General features: G+C 44.6%; 1 protein-coding gene across 1 annotated transcript in view; it reads right to left on the bottom strand.

The window, feature by feature from the left end:
* Positions 1-1,664: 1,664 nt before the first annotated feature.
* The window catches only part of thbs3b (thrombospondin 3b), a 30,866-nt gene continuing 16,256 nt past the window's right edge, over positions 1,665-16,274 (bottom strand). Inside the window, exons 4-23 of the mRNA XM_014177695.3 lie at positions 12,404-12,506; positions 10,604-10,630; positions 10,376-10,458; positions 9,926-9,977; positions 9,138-9,286; positions 8,721-8,861; positions 8,390-8,464; positions 8,089-8,241; positions 7,503-7,613; positions 7,296-7,403; positions 7,028-7,187; positions 6,549-6,667; positions 6,403-6,455; positions 5,239-5,432; positions 4,725-4,903; positions 4,586-4,634; positions 4,223-4,419; positions 3,824-3,996; positions 2,385-2,524; positions 1,665-2,296 (exon numbers count right to left, since the gene is read on the bottom strand). Coding sequence (XP_014033170.2) covers positions 2,241-2,296; positions 2,385-2,524; positions 3,824-3,996; positions 4,223-4,419; positions 4,586-4,634; positions 4,725-4,903; positions 5,239-5,432; positions 6,403-6,455; positions 6,549-6,667; positions 7,028-7,187; positions 7,296-7,403; positions 7,503-7,613; positions 8,089-8,241; positions 8,390-8,464; positions 8,721-8,861; positions 9,138-9,286; positions 9,926-9,977; positions 10,376-10,458; positions 10,604-10,630; positions 12,404-12,506 — 2,322 coding nt within the window. The 3' untranslated portion in view covers positions 1,665-2,240. The remainder of the gene's footprint in view (positions 2,297-2,384; positions 2,525-3,823; positions 3,997-4,222; positions 4,420-4,585; positions 4,635-4,724; positions 4,904-5,238; positions 5,433-6,402; positions 6,456-6,548; positions 6,668-7,027; positions 7,188-7,295; positions 7,404-7,502; positions 7,614-8,088; positions 8,242-8,389; positions 8,465-8,720; positions 8,862-9,137; positions 9,287-9,925; positions 9,978-10,375; positions 10,459-10,603; positions 10,631-12,403; positions 12,507-16,274) is intronic.

The raw sequence follows: 16,274 nt of genomic DNA, 5'->3' as shown, positions 1-16,274 counted from the left end.
TACATGTGGGGATGTGGCCTGTGAAGTGGCTGGAGAGGTGGGCTGGAAGGCAGTTGGAGAGGTGGCCTGAAAGGTAGTTGGAGAGTTGACCTGGAAGGCAGCTGGAAAGGTGGGCTGGAAGGCAGCTGGAGAGGTGACCAGGAAGGCAGCTGGAGAGTTGACCTGGAAGGCAGCTGGAGTAGTAGGTTGGAAGGCAGCTGGAGAGGTGTGCCGGAAGGCAGTTGGAGAGGTGGGTTGGAAGGCAGCTGGGCCTTTCTCTCCCAGTGATCCCTTGTTTTCGAGCTGTAGCTTTCTTCGTTCCCCTCGGACCGCTAGAAGATAGCGTACATTATTATGCTGATGTCCGGGAAGGCACACGCCTGGACCACGGCGGTGTTGGAGCGACACTCCGCCGTCTGCCTCAGTCTGGAGGTATTCGTGGAGGAGGTGAGAAATGTTTTCGAGGCTCCGGTGTCCGGGAGAGAGGCTGCCTGGAAGTTACTCCAGCTTCGGCAGGACACCCTCAGTTTGTGTGTGTGTGTGTTTTCTGAGTTAAAACCATGTCTGACTGCCCCTTGTCTCCTGTTTCCAGGCCCAGCCCTCTCCCCCGTATCATCGACGGCCGACCGGCGTACATGATGAGACGTCTCCTGAAGGTTCGACCTCGGTGCAGGGGATTCCAGTACCTGGTTGACTGGGAGGGTTATGGCCCGGAGGTGAGGTGCTGGGTCTCCGCTAGGGACATCCTGGACCCAGGCCTCATCTCTGAGTTCCAATGCCGGCACCCCGCTCAACCAGGTATGTGCCCAGGTAGGACGCCAGGTGGCGTCCCTAGAGGGGGGGTACTGTCACGCCCTGATCTGTTTCACCTGTCTTTGTAATTTTCCACCCCCTTCCAGGTGTTACCCATCTTCCCCATTATCCCCTGTGTATTTATACCTGTGTTTTCTGTTTGTCTGTTGCCAGTTTGTCTTCTTTGTCAAGTCAACCAGCGTTTTGTCTCAGCTCCTGCTTTTCCCCAGTCTCTCTTTTTCTCACCCTCCTGGTTTTGACCCTTACCTGTCCTGTCTCTGAACCCGCCTGACACCTCTGCCTGCCCCTGAACCTGCCTGACGTCCTGTACCTTTGCCCCACCTCTGGATTACCGACCTCTGCCTGACCTGACCCTGAGCCTGCCTGCCATCTTGTACCTTTGCCCCTACTCTGGATTATTGACCCCTGCCTGACTTGACCTGTCATTTGCCTGCCCCTGTTGCTGTAATAAACATTGTTACTTTGACACAGTCTGCATCTGGGTCTTACCTTCAAACCTGATAGATAAGGCTGACTTCCGGGTTAAGCGAGCAGTGTGTTAAGAAGCAGTGCGGTTTGCATATTTTAATCATCTACTCCTGTCTTAAAATGTGGACACATACTGAATGCAAATAATAACTGGACAAAGGACCAGGTATAAACAGGGCTATAATGGCTGCATTTAGACAGCCAGCCCAATTCTGATATTCTTTCCACTAATTGGTCTTTTGACCAATCACATCAGATCTAGTCACTTAAAATACCAATTAGTGAAAAAAAAGATCAGAATTAGGATGCCTGTGTAAACGTAGCCAATGAACCTTATGCATATGTTGGGTTGGCGAGATCTTGTATTATGGTTTACATGCAAACGCTCAGTAAAAAAAATGATATATACATATTTGGATGTTTATTACCGTGCAATTGGTTTCTCACAGGCTTCCACATAGGTCTGTCACGATGATCCTCATAAAAATAACAATTATAAAATTCCTTATAAACTCAGCCTTGGGTTAAGTTAACCCTTCATCATGACAAATATTGTACAATTTAACAGTGGATTCAGTGGTGTGTAATGTGACGTCAACTGTGAGTCTGAAACCTTTATGATGCTCAGTTTAAGTCTAAGAGTAGGATTTTACACTTTTCAGACATATGTATTTAATTTTTCCTTATACACATAGTCATGTACCTTAGGATTTCACGATCCTGATTCCTTAAAAGTAGCTTTCATTCATCATTTTATATAATAATAAAAGCTATTATTTTGTCAAACAATCTTTAACTCTTGACTTGACCAACCTGCAGACAGGTGTAAGGTCATTGTGGGGGCTAAAGACAGAAAGAGCCCCACATTAAAGTAAATGTACCTTAAAAACACACACACAACCATACACACACACACACACAAGATACAGCGAAGGCACAGGTGATGTTGTGTATCTGCTCAGATGCTGTGCTAGGCTCAGTCACACCCTGATGTGGATCTGCTTGCGGTAGAACTCATAGTCCTCTGGTACAGTATCTGATGGAAAAAGATAGAAAGAAATATTATAACATAGCCAGGTTAAATTCAAATTCAAGAAAATGTTCTTCTGAGAGCGTTGATGTACCGTTGCAGCGATAGCCCAGGTTGGACCAGATGATTTGCTCCTGGGAGAAGCAGAAGACGCCCAGCCTCCCGCCCCTCATTGAGGTGTCCACCACCACGCCAGAGTCTGCCACCAATGTCATGCCTTCATACAGCCTCACCCTGTGACATGGGTATACACAATGATCTCTCTATACACTGAGTGTACAAACCACCTGCTCTTTCCCTGATATTGAGTGACCAGGTGAATCTGGGTGAAAGCTATGATCCCTTATTGATGTCATCTGTTAGAGCGTGAATGGTCAAGACAAAAGACTGAAGTGCCTTTGAAACGGTTATGGTAGTAGGTGCCAAGGGCACTGATTTGAGTATGTCAAGAACTGCAACGTTGCTGGGTTTTTCACTCTCAACAGTTTCTTGTGTGTATCAAGGATGGTTCACCACCCAAAGGACATCCAGCCAACGACAGGTCATTTATTAAAGAGGACAAAGGAGGCTGACACAAATTGTGCAATAGACGGGCTACAGTCCAGTATAACATTGGTGCCCAAAGACCCATAAAAAAATGCACAATTCGTCGTACCTTGACACGAATGGTGTATGGCAACCAACGACATTACAGAGTTCCACTTTCAGAAAAAAAAAAAAAAATGCGGTTGCAGTGGGCTAAGGAACAAAAACACTGGACAATGGAGAATCCCGGTTCCTGCTGTTTCACGCTGATGGGAGGACTAGGGTATGGAGTAAACCAGTACATGTATCCATCATGGCACGTGTCAACATTGCAGGCTGGTGGTGGTAGTGTGATGGTGTGGGGTGCGTTTTCATGGCACACATTGGGCCCCTAGATAAAAGTGGAGCAATGTTTGAATACCATATGATATCTGAACATCATTGCCAATCAGATGCATCCCTTCATGGCAGCAGAGTGTCCATCTGCGAATGGATTTCTTTAGCAGGATTATGTCCCATGCCACAAGGATAGGATTGTCTAGGAATGGTTCCACAAAGATGACAGTGAATTCAGCTTACTGCAGTGGCCTGCCCAGTCACCAGATCTCAATCCAATTGAGCATCTGTGGGATGAGATGGAACAAGCTATTCGGAGTAGAGATCCAGCCAACTTGACACAACTGTGGGAAGCATTGGAGTCAACATGGGCCAGTATCCCTGTGGAACGCTTTCGACACCTTGTAAAGTCCATGCCCCGACGAATAGAGGCTGTTCTGAGGGGAAAGGGGGTGCAACTCAATATTAGGATAGTGTTCCTAATGCTTTGTACATTCAGTGCATAATCTGAATTATATACAGATAGCCATGAAGAGCTATAGATATATCTCTATACAGGAAACGGCTCAATTAAACAGTGAGGAACGTTTGTGATGACGAAGTGCATTGGCAGGAGAATACAACTAGGAGTATAGCATTTGTGGCTGTAATGCCCTTTGATGTTTTGCTCACCTGATGTAGCCCACCTGCGGGCGGTGGCTGAGGTGCCAACGGTAAGATGTCTTGTCCCTCCAGCCCACATTCCTGGGGTCCTTCCACAGCAGGGTGACCTCACCCGGGGTGTCGCCCGTGTGCCACAGGGCATTACGGAGGTACTCACCGGGACCCGTACGTGACTTAACTGCCTGTAGCGCAGAAGGAGTAAAGTCAAGTGTTTGGCTGTGGTAATCTAATATCTATTACATTTGAAGTTGAGGCATGTAGCTGGAACAACACAACAGGATGGAGGTGGGATGTGTATTCCTATTGACATAAGACAACTTTGAAGGTCTGAAAACATCTGACACACGTTTGATGTTGGAGTATAATGTCCCTTTAAAGCCAATAGATGCAGTTTTCTGTGTGCCCCACCTTCAGTTGCAGGCCTGGCTGGGCCATGGCCCTAAAAGGCAGCGACTGCCAGTAGGTCTGCTCCATCTGTTTCCACATGACCACGTAGAAGCTGGACGAGTCCTGGTAGCCGAAGATGAAGCCTACGTAGTCATCGTCCGTGGCCGTGTTGATGTGGAACGTCCCCTCAAAGTCTACCCCGTTAAAGGCTGTGATGCCTGGTGGGGATCAGGTGGAGGGAGAGAGAGATACTTGACTTGTCATGCTCTTTATTGATACATCTTCATTTAAAACTGAGAGAAAGTGGGATAAAGACAGGGGGAGGAGGAAAGAAAGACAGACAGAAAGATACACAGAGCGGCAGAAGGAGGTTTACAGACTTACCTATGGCCAAACCAGGGTCACTGTTCATGGTTTGAACAATTTCCATACCCTTAAACAAAATTCCAGAACAATTCTTAATTAATTAAAGTACATACAATATAATGTTTGTTTTCTATCTGGGAATATTCCAAATGGTCACCCGATTGAGCACTATCCAGTTGGGGTCGATTTGGGCTTCGCCCTCCTGGTCCAGGATGACCGTCTGATAGGCTCTGAAGTCGGTCATTGTGACCTCAGCGCTCTCTGGACACACGTCAATCAAGTCTATCACTGAGTCATTGTCAAAGTCATTCTCGCACATGTCACCAATGCCATTTCCTGATTGGATAAGGGGGACAGAGGGAGAGATCAAAACACAAAATATACCACTCTGAGAACACCGATGGGGATGGGAGTATAGAGAAAAATAGGTTACTCTGGTATGACATACAGTATATTTTAGGACAAACATAGGTTCCTGTGGTAGCTTGTCAGCAGGCCAATAAAATTCCAAACATTTAAAACAGAATATGAAATTCTAATCTAACTTTAATTTCCAGTAAAAAGTGCCCCCCCCCCCCGTGCGTGTCTGGAAAGTAAAGTAACAGATTGGGCCTTTAATCCTGTTTAGACTGGGCTACAAAGCATTTCTTTCACTGTGACTCCTTCCATACTGTCAGTGTCTGTCTGGCTGGGGTTGGGGATGAGACGGCAGTTATCCGGCCCGGGAGGTCCCGCATCTGGAATGCCATCGTTGTCGTCGTCATCGTCGCATTCGTCGCCGATGCCGTCGTTGTCTGAGTCCAGCTGAGAGCTGTTAGGGACGTCTGGACAGTTGTCCCTGGAGTCCTGGTGGCCGTCCCCATCCCTTGACACGTGAGGACAAGACAGGGACACTAGAAACAGGCTCATTGACCCAGCAGGCAAGACTGGTTGAAATGATGTCAGCCTGATGTATTTTTCAACGTCATGGTCACGTTTTTCTTTTTCCCAACACAGTTAAACCAAAACCACGCCCCGTTATTCAGAGGGGCGTTCTACTACACTCCCATTGGCTAGCTAGCAATGTAACACTCACAGGCCATAAGCACAGAGACAGTGACCTTCCAAGGTAAGGAAGGAAAGTGTAATTGAAAAATTAGCTGCCTACCGTAATGCAGTCCTATTATTATCATGTTTGGTAACATTTGCCAATGTATTTATTTTCAGAGTTTCAATGAGTTGTAAAAATGTCTCAGAGAACTCTGCTGAATTCCCTCAACTGAAGGTCAGCTAAGTTAACCTAGGCTACTTAATAACGTTATTAGCTCGGTATTTGAAGTTGTTATATTATTATTAGTAGTCTATTATCAGGTAAAAGCATATGCTTATTATTCATAATTTCTCAAATATTTATTAGCTAATCATTCTGCCGAATCGCTATGCTACAGCCATTGAATCTGTCTTTGAGCGTTAAGGGACGTCAATGGCTAGCTCGGTCCATGACATTATGTTATTATATTTTTCAATCTTGAAGTACATGGGCAAATGTTATTGATCAGTGACTGAAATTTCACGCTACGTGATATTCACTTCCAGACTTGGAGACTTGGAGAGTGCTCAAAGCGTTGTAGAACGCCCCTCTGAATAACGGGGCGTGGTTTTGGCTTAACTACGTTGAGAAGAAGAAAGACGCATCATGGTCAGTTTATATACTTATTGTAAAAGACAGCTTAACCTGGTTCAGCCTGGTTGTCATCTGGAGATATAACCAGATAACAACCAGGTAAAGGGTTAATTTTTGGGTTGTTATCTGGTTCTGAAGTCCCCTAAACCAGAAAACTAGTAGGATCACTCACATATCCTGGTTGGTGTCACACACATCTCCCACCAGGTCATTGTCCACGTCAGACTGAATGGAGAAAATATGTTTCAAAGATTTCCTCAATAAACTATATTTTTATTTCAGCGTTAATCTCTAAGAACTGTATTCTTGACCTCTGACCTGCAAGGGGTCGTTGACTTCTGGGCAGCTGTCACATGCGTCTCCCACTCCATCCCCGTCACGGTCCGTCTGCATAGGGTTGGGCATCTTGGGACAGTTGTCCAGCACGTTTGGGATACCTGGCGAGAGGATGAGAAGGAGGAAGATGAGCGATTGAATTACGGTCTTGGGTCCGTATTCACAAAGCGTCTCAGAGTAAAAGTGCTGATGATCTGGGATTAAGTCCTCCCTGTTCATATACTCTTATTCATTGTGATCTGAAAGACAAATGTGATCCTATATCAGCACTCCTACCCTGGAGGACTGAAACACTTAGGTTTTCCATTCTCTCCCTCTAATCAGGAACTAAATCAGACAAGGAACACAATCAATACAATGAATCAATCAATTAACTACCAGTGGGGAAAAAAACCTAGCAGTAATTTGGTCCTTGTGGGACAGTAATTGAATAGCCCTGTCATAAGCGATCCATAGCCTACCATCCCCATCAATGTCATTGTCACAGGTGTCGCCAGCCCCGTTTCCGTCGGTGTCCTTCTGGCTGCCGTTGGGAACATTGGGGCAGTTGTCACACGCGTCCCCATATGAGTCTGTGTCCGAGTTCTGTTGGTCCTTGTTGGGGACCAGACGGCAGTTGTCCTAGAAAAACAAAGAGGAAATACAAAATGGTGGGAAGTGGAGTCAGGGAGATTCCGTTTTGCTTACTGAACATAACCCCGCACCGACAGAATACAAGGCTAGACTGACCTCCACGTTCTGGATTCCGTCTCCGTCCGCATCTTCGTCACACTGGTCACCTATGCCGTCTCCATCTGCGTCTTCCTGGCCAGAGTTGGGTGTGTTCACACAGTTGTCCTGCACAGGGAACACAACACATCATTTTTATGGCAAGTAAGACATTTTGTGTGTGTGTGTGTGTGTGTGTGTGTGTGTGTGTGTGTGGGACATGCTTACGGCTCGACAGTGATAGTCATTGTCTATGCAGGGGAGAGGCTGGTCGGGGTAGCCGTCGCTGTCTGTGTCTGGACCACACGTATATCCATTTCCTGCCCAGCCCACATTACACTGGAAGAGATATTCAGAGAGAATATACTAAGTAGTAAAAAATTGGAACATGATTTCTTAATGATGTGATACTGTATAGCCAGATTACAACCAACTGGTTTCTGTTACAACCAGATAAAGACGTCTTTTCCATGACAATACATTTTGGGAAATATGTCATATTTTGGTGTTTTGTCTAGTTGCTAAAACGATATTGAAGAGATAGTTCACCCAAATAAAAAATGGCATGTTGGTTTCCTTGCCCTGTAAGCAGTGTATGGACAAGGTATGACCGCAAACCATGCTTTGGTTTAGTTTCCCTGGTACTAAAACATTAGCATGTGGAAACAGTGCTAGGGAACTAACCCAAAGCATACACTATCCATACACTGATTACAGGGTAAGGAAACCAATGTGTCATTTTGTAATTTGGGTGAACTATCGCTTTAGCAACTTCCTTTTTTTAGCCTATTGAGATGTGCTATATGTGTCTTACCTCGCAGGAGACCTCGGCAGCACCCTTTATGACACAGTGGGCGTTGACGTCGCAGGGGTTGAAGCCCAGCGTGGCGCAGGACCTCCGCAGGAAACAGCCCACCGTCTGGTTGCCCACAAAGCTCTCCTTACACAGACCACACCTGAACGAGCCCTGAGGGGGGAGAGGGACAGGAGGGTAAAGGGGTGTGTGAGAGAGAGGAAGGGTGAGAGGGAGAGATGGAGGAGGGAGTTGGGGGAGACAGAAGGGGAGAGAGAGGGAGACAGAGAAAGACACAAAGAGAGAGAGAGAGACTACTGACCTCTGTGTTGATGCAGACAGAGTTGGGGACGCAGGTGTTGGAGAGGTCAGCACACTCATCCACATCTGTGCACTCCTACAGAGACAGACAAAACACAACAATTTAAGGACAATACATCATGGCCATAGAGGCAATCACTTTGGCACGGTGCACATCCATACAGTGGGTGAGAAGAGGTGTCAATAGTGATGGTGTGTGTGCATGCCATGCATGTGCAAGGCTCCCGTGTGCGTGTGTATGTGTGAGTGTCGTGTGTGTGTGTGTGTGTGTGTGTGTGTGCAAAATGTTTATGTGTGTATGTGGGTGTGTGTGAGAGGCATGTTGGTCAGACCTGCTTGTGGCTTTTGGCAAACTCCATCCCAACCCCACTGAGGACGGATCCTGAGAAGCCGACGGGACAGGGTTCACAGGTGAAGCCCTTGGCCGTGTTTACACACCCCTCGGGCGAAAAACAGGGCCGGGCTACAGCACACTTAGACATAGAGACAGAGAGAAACAGAACGTAACAATACAAATGTCATTGTATTCGTGTTATTTTCGCACTGCAAAGTGCTTCACTTAATGAAGGCTGGCCGCCAAACATCAATTTTCTAATTGTTATTCTCTTGCAGCTGGGTTGTCGAAAGAAATAATGTGCCAACTTATCTACAAAGCTTTTGGGAAAATAACCCAAGAATGTTAAGTAAATGATGGGAACATATCATGCTTATCATTTTTTGGTGCTCAAGAAATAGAACCCTTAGAATACCTCGTCAATGTCCTGGCAGTGGGTGCCATTCCCCGTCATGCCTTCTGGGCAGGCACCACAACGGTACCCTGGGTACTCCCGGGTCTCTGTACAGGGAGCGCCCTTATAGCAGAGGTTGGGCTCGCAGCGAGAGTTGGGCTCGTGGAAGCCTGGTTAACAAAGACATAGAACATACCAGACCAGCGTACAAAATAGGATTAGACATTTTTCAGCATGCCTTCGAGCCTGCACAGAGTACCATACGGGCAGGGTTATCACTTTTTTTTTACGTATAAATGAATGATTATGTAGCCATTGATTCTTGAAGAATAGCCCTTATAAATGCCTCGTGAGCTTAGTTCAACTGTCGTATCCCATCAGAACCCATAAGCTTGTGTTACTCCAATCTTTGTAAACAAAGTAAATGTAAACAAAAACTGTAGCCTCAAAATATAGTTAAAACTATAATTTTGACATCATGTAAGGTCAGTCCTTCCATCCATAGCTCTGTCTATGAATTTCCGAGTGGTTACATTTCTCCAGCCCCATCCCTCAGCTTATTACCGAAACAGTGGCGGGGAGATCTCCTTTTTACAGTGAATTGCCTTTTTAAGGGACTTTTCCATTGGTTGCATTGTGCCAGGCAAGACCAATAAAACACAGCTAAAGTATTTAATAGATTTAAATATATCTCTCTGTTGATTTCCTGTGCTTCTCATCTATTTTTGTTTATCTTTTCTTTATTTTATCCCCTCTGTTTCATACACTAAGGCCCAGCCTTAGTATTGTACTGCTCTTCAAGCACTCACCACACGCTTGGCACTCCAGAATGGTGTTCCTAATCAGAGACATCTCCTTCACCTGTGAAGATCACAAACATACAGCAGTCACCAGAAATGTTTTGTACGTATACTGTAGTTACTTTCGAGAACAAGGGTATTTGTTCCCTGGAAGGTACTTCATTTTATTTTTTATTTTTCAGTGGAAAATGTCATGTTTATTTAATGAATAAAGCTAATATTTTTTATGACATACCTACAGTAGAAAAGGGGATAATGCAACTTTATTTCTCAACTCCTAATATTGACCAATTACACTCAATGGGGTATCTGACTTAGGCTTTGATAAACTATCTAGCAAATCTATTCATTTTAAAATGTTGATTACTTTTCCTTGCCATTATCATTCACCTGATAAGACAATACGTGAATCACTGTCACTTCCTCCTGTGCCTGTCTCCTCCCCTCTCGCTCTCTTACCTGTTCCCTGATGTCCTCTCGGAGTTCACCCAGGATCTGGTTGAAGATGATCAGCTGGCCAATCAAAGCCTTGGTATGGTCACCTGACACAGATGTCCAACCATTAGAACATAAGCACAGGGAAACATTTTAAAGAGAATGATAGCATTATACCGGTAACTATAATTGTTAGTTAGCATTTGGGTAGGGGGAGGTTGATAAACCAGAGTTTTTCTGATTGATACTCACCCAGAATGGCATTAACATCGGCACCAGCTATGGAGACAGAAAAGTCCACACAACACAGTCTAGTTACTTTAATCACAACACAGTCTAGTTATCTTGATATACTATTCCTAACAATGCCTCTCACATACATGAACTACTACCTGTAAACATCCCTGGCATTCAAATGGTCATGCTGAAAATAGAAAGGAGGACAACCAACTTGTAATGAGATGAAAAAAGAACAACCAATATGACGTTTATATGTTATTTATGTTGTCTCACCACTAGAGGGGGTTAAAGTGATAAGAATACAGTACTGAGATCAGCTTCTATTAACCCAACGAATCCCACCGTATCGCCGGCACGTTTCGGACTTCTAACCCCTTTTAAACATTGTGCGTTTGAGCTACAGACTTCTGGGTTGGGTCCCAAAGGGGTCCGGGGCCGGGTCTTTTATACAAAAAGTCTGAATGGTTTGAGCTACTAAACTATTAAAAGCTATTTATGAAAATCTGAGACTTTCACGAACACGTACATTTTGCTCTATGACGCTCACAAGCTACACAAGAGTCATTAGAAGGTAAGGGGTTCTTCTACATAGAAGATCATTGGAAATTCCAGGACATAGTGTCTATAATACTGTAATAAGCTTACATAGTTGCTGTCACAAACTCAAAACTCCACACAGTTGTCACTGACTAGTTGGATATTCATTTCCCAGTGAGCAAACAATTTCTGTACTTACAGCATTCGTATACATTTATTTTGATCAGGTTTTTGCTTTGGCAAACCTTATTTCTTTATTGACATGTCAATAAAACTCATGAATGCAACTGTTTATGTCAAATGTTGTGTTCTACTTTATTGTGAGCTTAAATATAACATGCAGATAAAGTCAGATAAATGAAAAGCCAATTTTTGCTGGGCTCTCTGGACTGACAGTTAACTGACCAACTACCTAAGGTGAGGTTTGTGTAGGAGGATGTGGATGGGCATATATATCAGCAGATACCAAAGGTAACAGTCTCTCTATATAGATGGGTTGCCTCCCAAAATGTACCAATGTTCCAGCTTTCACGTCTGTAAGTAATACATGTCAATTTGGCATAGAGGAAAGGGCAGAGTTGGGATATCTGGCTTTCCTACATCACTGCCTTATGCACCTGTTGCCCTAGCTTGAACATCCCCCGGACACAAAATAGTACAGTAGCTAGCAAGATAGAGATCACGGAGGTAATTGTTTATGAGTGCATTTCCCAAGTGGCTAGTCTGAAACAACTACCTTCACTAAAACCACTACAAAGGTTTTGCCTGCAAACATCTTCCTTGTGATTTGTTTGGAGAGTTGTCTGTCTGAAGAGGACCTTCACCGGAACATTTTTTTACCCCTTTTCGAAGTTACCATGACAGTGTTTCCGAGACTAAAGTGAACACAACATTATAATAAATGAGTATGAGGATCATTTGCATGTGTTTATGGTTGTATACCATAAACACATGGGGTGGCAGGTAGCCTAGTGGTTAGAGCGTTGGACTAGTAACCGAAAGGTTGGAAGATCAAATCCCTGATCTGACAAGGTGAAAAGCTGTTACAGGTGTCCTATAGAGGAGACCAAGGCGCAGCGTGTGGAGTGCTCATTGTATATATTTTAATGAACTCTAGACAAAAATAACTAAATGACAGCCAACAGTTACAAACTAAACAGAAAGCAACTACCCACAAAACAAACAAGGCTGTTCCTAGGGTGTCATTGAAAATAAGATTTTGTTCTTAACTGACTTACCTAGCAAAATAAAGGTATAAAAATACAAAGATTTTACCTGAATTTTGAAAATATGTATCACCCTGAAATGGACAATCGGTCAAGATTCCTGCTTTGGCTATGGAGCCACCCAGAGCCAGTTTCAGAGAGTCCACTGAGCCCTGAAACACACACATGCACACAGTACAGTTAAAGATGCACTATGTAAAAATAATTTAATGGTTGCTAAAATTCTATTAGTTTGCCTAATTTCAGTTTGTGTGACAAAACAAGCAAGTATAGTGTAAATATAGTTGTACCATCTAAACCGCTGTGAAGTACATTTTCCATAACCAAAAATATTGTATTTTCAGCTCTTTGAACACAGAACAATGAGCCAGATATTTCTCCCAGTGGAGGCTGCTGAGGGGAGGACGGCTCATAATTATGGCTGAAATGGTGTTTGATGTATTTGATACCATTCCACCTATCCGCTCCAGCCATAACCATGAGCCTGTTCTCCCCAATTATGGTGCCACCAACCTCCTGTGATTTCACCGGATGTATAAATGTGAAGCATCAGGTTGGAGTTTCCGCTCACTACCAAATATGGTGATGAGAGGAAGCCCAATGACTGGCAGTGGTATATTGTTCTGCCCAACATGATTAGTTGCACATGCAAACCGGCACATGATTCATTTGCTCCCATTGGAAATGACAGTCTCTGGTCTGTCTTGGGTTAGTTATCAAAATCTTTAGTGCGTGTTGCAATAACTCAATTCGCCCTTGAACTCCTCCTAAACAATGCAAAACAATGTACTTTGTCAAAGGGTAAAGTCTACATAACGCAGTCCACTCTGTTTGTTACAGATTCTAGTTTTGGAAACAGAAAATTGAATATTCTGTATGGATCAAACGTTTCATTGATGAGAAAATTTGCAGAAAGTCGGCCAAAATCCATCTCGCTTCATCTTCTCACCGTGCCGGTGTTGTGCCGAAAATCTCCCCCCTGACAGAATCCCCCCCCCCTACTTCTAATTTCCTTAATTTTTGGACTAGAGTCAAATACTTTCTGTGACACATCAGAGTCAATTACTTTCTATAGAACAAACTTCACGTCAGGATAGTCAACCAAAATGAATAATTAATGTATGTATGTTATATTAAACATAGAGGAGGAAGTAAAATGTTGGCAAGCAATAAACATTTCAGAACAATGGCTGAATTATCCTTACACTTTCAAAAATACTAGTCAAATAAGACATGGGAGAGATGATGAATTTTGGCAAAAAGATTTATTTATAGACTAATACAAAAATCAGTAGCGGATTTAGTTACGGGCGACACCCATGGCGGCATCCGCCGCTCCCGCACTGAAGGGGGGGTTTGCCCAGGGCGCCATACAAGCTACACTTGAAACAAATAGCTAAACCGAAAACCGTAGACAAAAATGCTTTCTGTTACTAAAATCAGTGAAATGTGGGCTAAACTGACAACGGAGTGAAGAGCAGAAATCTCAACTAGCAAGCAAGTCGCAGCTAACAAGTGGGGAGAATTCTGGCAGGGGGGAGATTTTCGGCACAACAAGTGGGGAGAATTCTGTCAGGGGGGAGATTTTTGTCACAACAAGTGGGGAGAATTCTGTCAGGGGAGAGATTTTCGGCACAACAGCCGGCCACTGGGCTTCCTCTCATCACCTCATTGGTAGTGAGTGAAAACGCCAAGCGGATGCTTCACATTTACACACCCAATGAAATATCTGTCTCAGTGTTCTATCTGTGTGCGTTCTTCACAGAGTAGGCCTTCCCTAACGGAAATATGCAAATCAATTATAGAACGCGCCAATAGGATATCACTAGCTCGTCCTTAGCTCTACCCACCTATTTTCTTGTTCTGCCCACTATGATAAATTTGGTTCCATTGGAAACTACAGGCCTTGGTCTTTCTTGGGCTAGTTATAAAATATCTTTGGTTTGACGCAAAAAAGAAACTTAAGTACGGGATATATAGCATATATATAGCACAAATAGAACAGATCTACCACTTCTTATACAGTGCTCAAAAAAATAAAGGGAACACTTAAACAACACAATGTAACTCCAAGTCAATCACACTTCTGTGAAATCAAACTGTCCACTTAGGAAGCAACACTGATTGACAATAAATTTCACATGCTGTTGTGCAAATGGAATAGACAACAGGTGGAAATTATAGGCAATTAGCAAGACACCCCCAATAAAGGAGTGGTTCGGCAGGTGGTGACCACAGACCACTTCTCAGTTATTATGCTTCCTGGCTGATGTTTTGGTCACTTTTGAATGCTGGCGGTGCTTTCACTCTAGTGGTAGCATGAGACGGAGTCTACAACCCACACAAGTGGCTCAGGTAGTGCAGCTGATCCAGGATGGCACATCAATGCGAGCTGTGGCAAGAAGGTTTGCTGTGTCTGTCAGCGTAGTGTCCAGAGCATGGAGGCGCTACCAGGAGACAGGCCAGTACATCAGGAGACGTGGAGGAGGCCGTAGGAGTGCAACAACCCAGCAGCAGGACCGCTACCTCCGCCTTTGTGCAAGGAGGAGCAGGAGGAGCACTGCCAGAGCCCTGCAAAATGATCTCCAGCAGGCCACAAATGTGCATGTGTCTGCTCAAATGGTCAGAAACAGACTCCATGAGGGTGGTATGAGGGCCCGACGTCCACAGGTGGGGGTTGTGCTTACAGCCCAACACCGTGCAGGACGTTTGGCATTTGCCAGAGAACACCAAGATTGGCAAATTCGCCACTGGCGCCCTGTGCTCTTCACAGATGAAGCAAGTTCACACTGAGCACGTGACAGACGTGACAGAGTCTGGAGACGCCGTGGAGAACGTTCTGCTGCCTGCAACATCCTCCAGCATGACCGGTTTGGCGGTGGGTCAGTCATGGTGTGGGGTGGCATTTCTTTGGGGAGCCGCACAGCCCTCCATGTGCTTGCCAGAGGTAGCCTGACTGCCATTAGGTATCGAGATGAGATCCTCAGACCCCTTGTGAGACCATATGCTGGTGCGGTTGGCCCTGGGTTCCTCCTAATGCAAGACAATGCTAGACCTCATGTGGCTGGAGTGTGTCAGCAGTTCCTGCAAGAGGAAGGCATTGATGCTATGGACTGGCCCGCCCGTTCCCCAGACCTGAATCCAATTGAGCACATCTGGGACATCATGTCTCGCTCCATCCACCAACGCCACGTTGCACCACAGACTGTCCAGGAGTTGGCGGATGCTTTAGTCCAGGTCTGGGAGGAGATCCCTCAGGAGACCATCCGCCACCTCATCAGGAGCATGCCCAGGCGTTGTAGGGAGGTCATACAGGCACGTGGAGGCCACACACACTACTGAGCCTCATTTTGACTTGTTTTAAGGACATTACATCAAAGTTGGATCAGCCTGTAGTGTGGTTTTCCACTTTCATTTTGAGTGTGACTCCAAATCCAGACCTCCATGGGTTGATAAATTGGATTTCCATTGATTATTTTTGTGTGATTTTGTTGTCAGCACATTCAACTATGTAAAGAAAAAAGTATTTAATAAGATTATTTCATTCATTCAGATCTAGGATGTGTTATTTTAGTGTTCCCTTTATTTTTTGGAGCACTATACTTGCTTTCAATGAGAATGACAGATCTATAACTCACATGTTAATGTGAATTTGGTTGGGTTGCCAAGAAAGTTACATATTGCAGCTTTAAATTGTGTGCGCAGTCTTATTGAACTCTCTCACACACAAAGGGGCATGGTAAGTGGAAATTCATGCTAATTTGTATTTGGAGTAAAGTACCACTTTAAATCAATGTCTAGGCCTAAGACTATGTTTACGCATGACAGAACAGCTATTTCCATGTTAAAATGTTACGGGGTGCATTTTCTCCCAAAAATTGCTTATGGTAGGCCACTCCGGTACAGTAGGTCTACCTGGC

The sequence above is a fragment of the Salmo salar genome, chromosome 27 (genome assembly GCF_965601325.2).
Source record: "Salmo salar chromosome 27, fSalSal1, whole genome shotgun sequence".
Lineage (NCBI taxonomy): Eukaryota > Metazoa > Chordata > Actinopteri > Salmoniformes > Salmonidae > Salmo > Salmo salar.
This window is presented reverse-complemented; position numbering and strand designations above follow the sequence as displayed.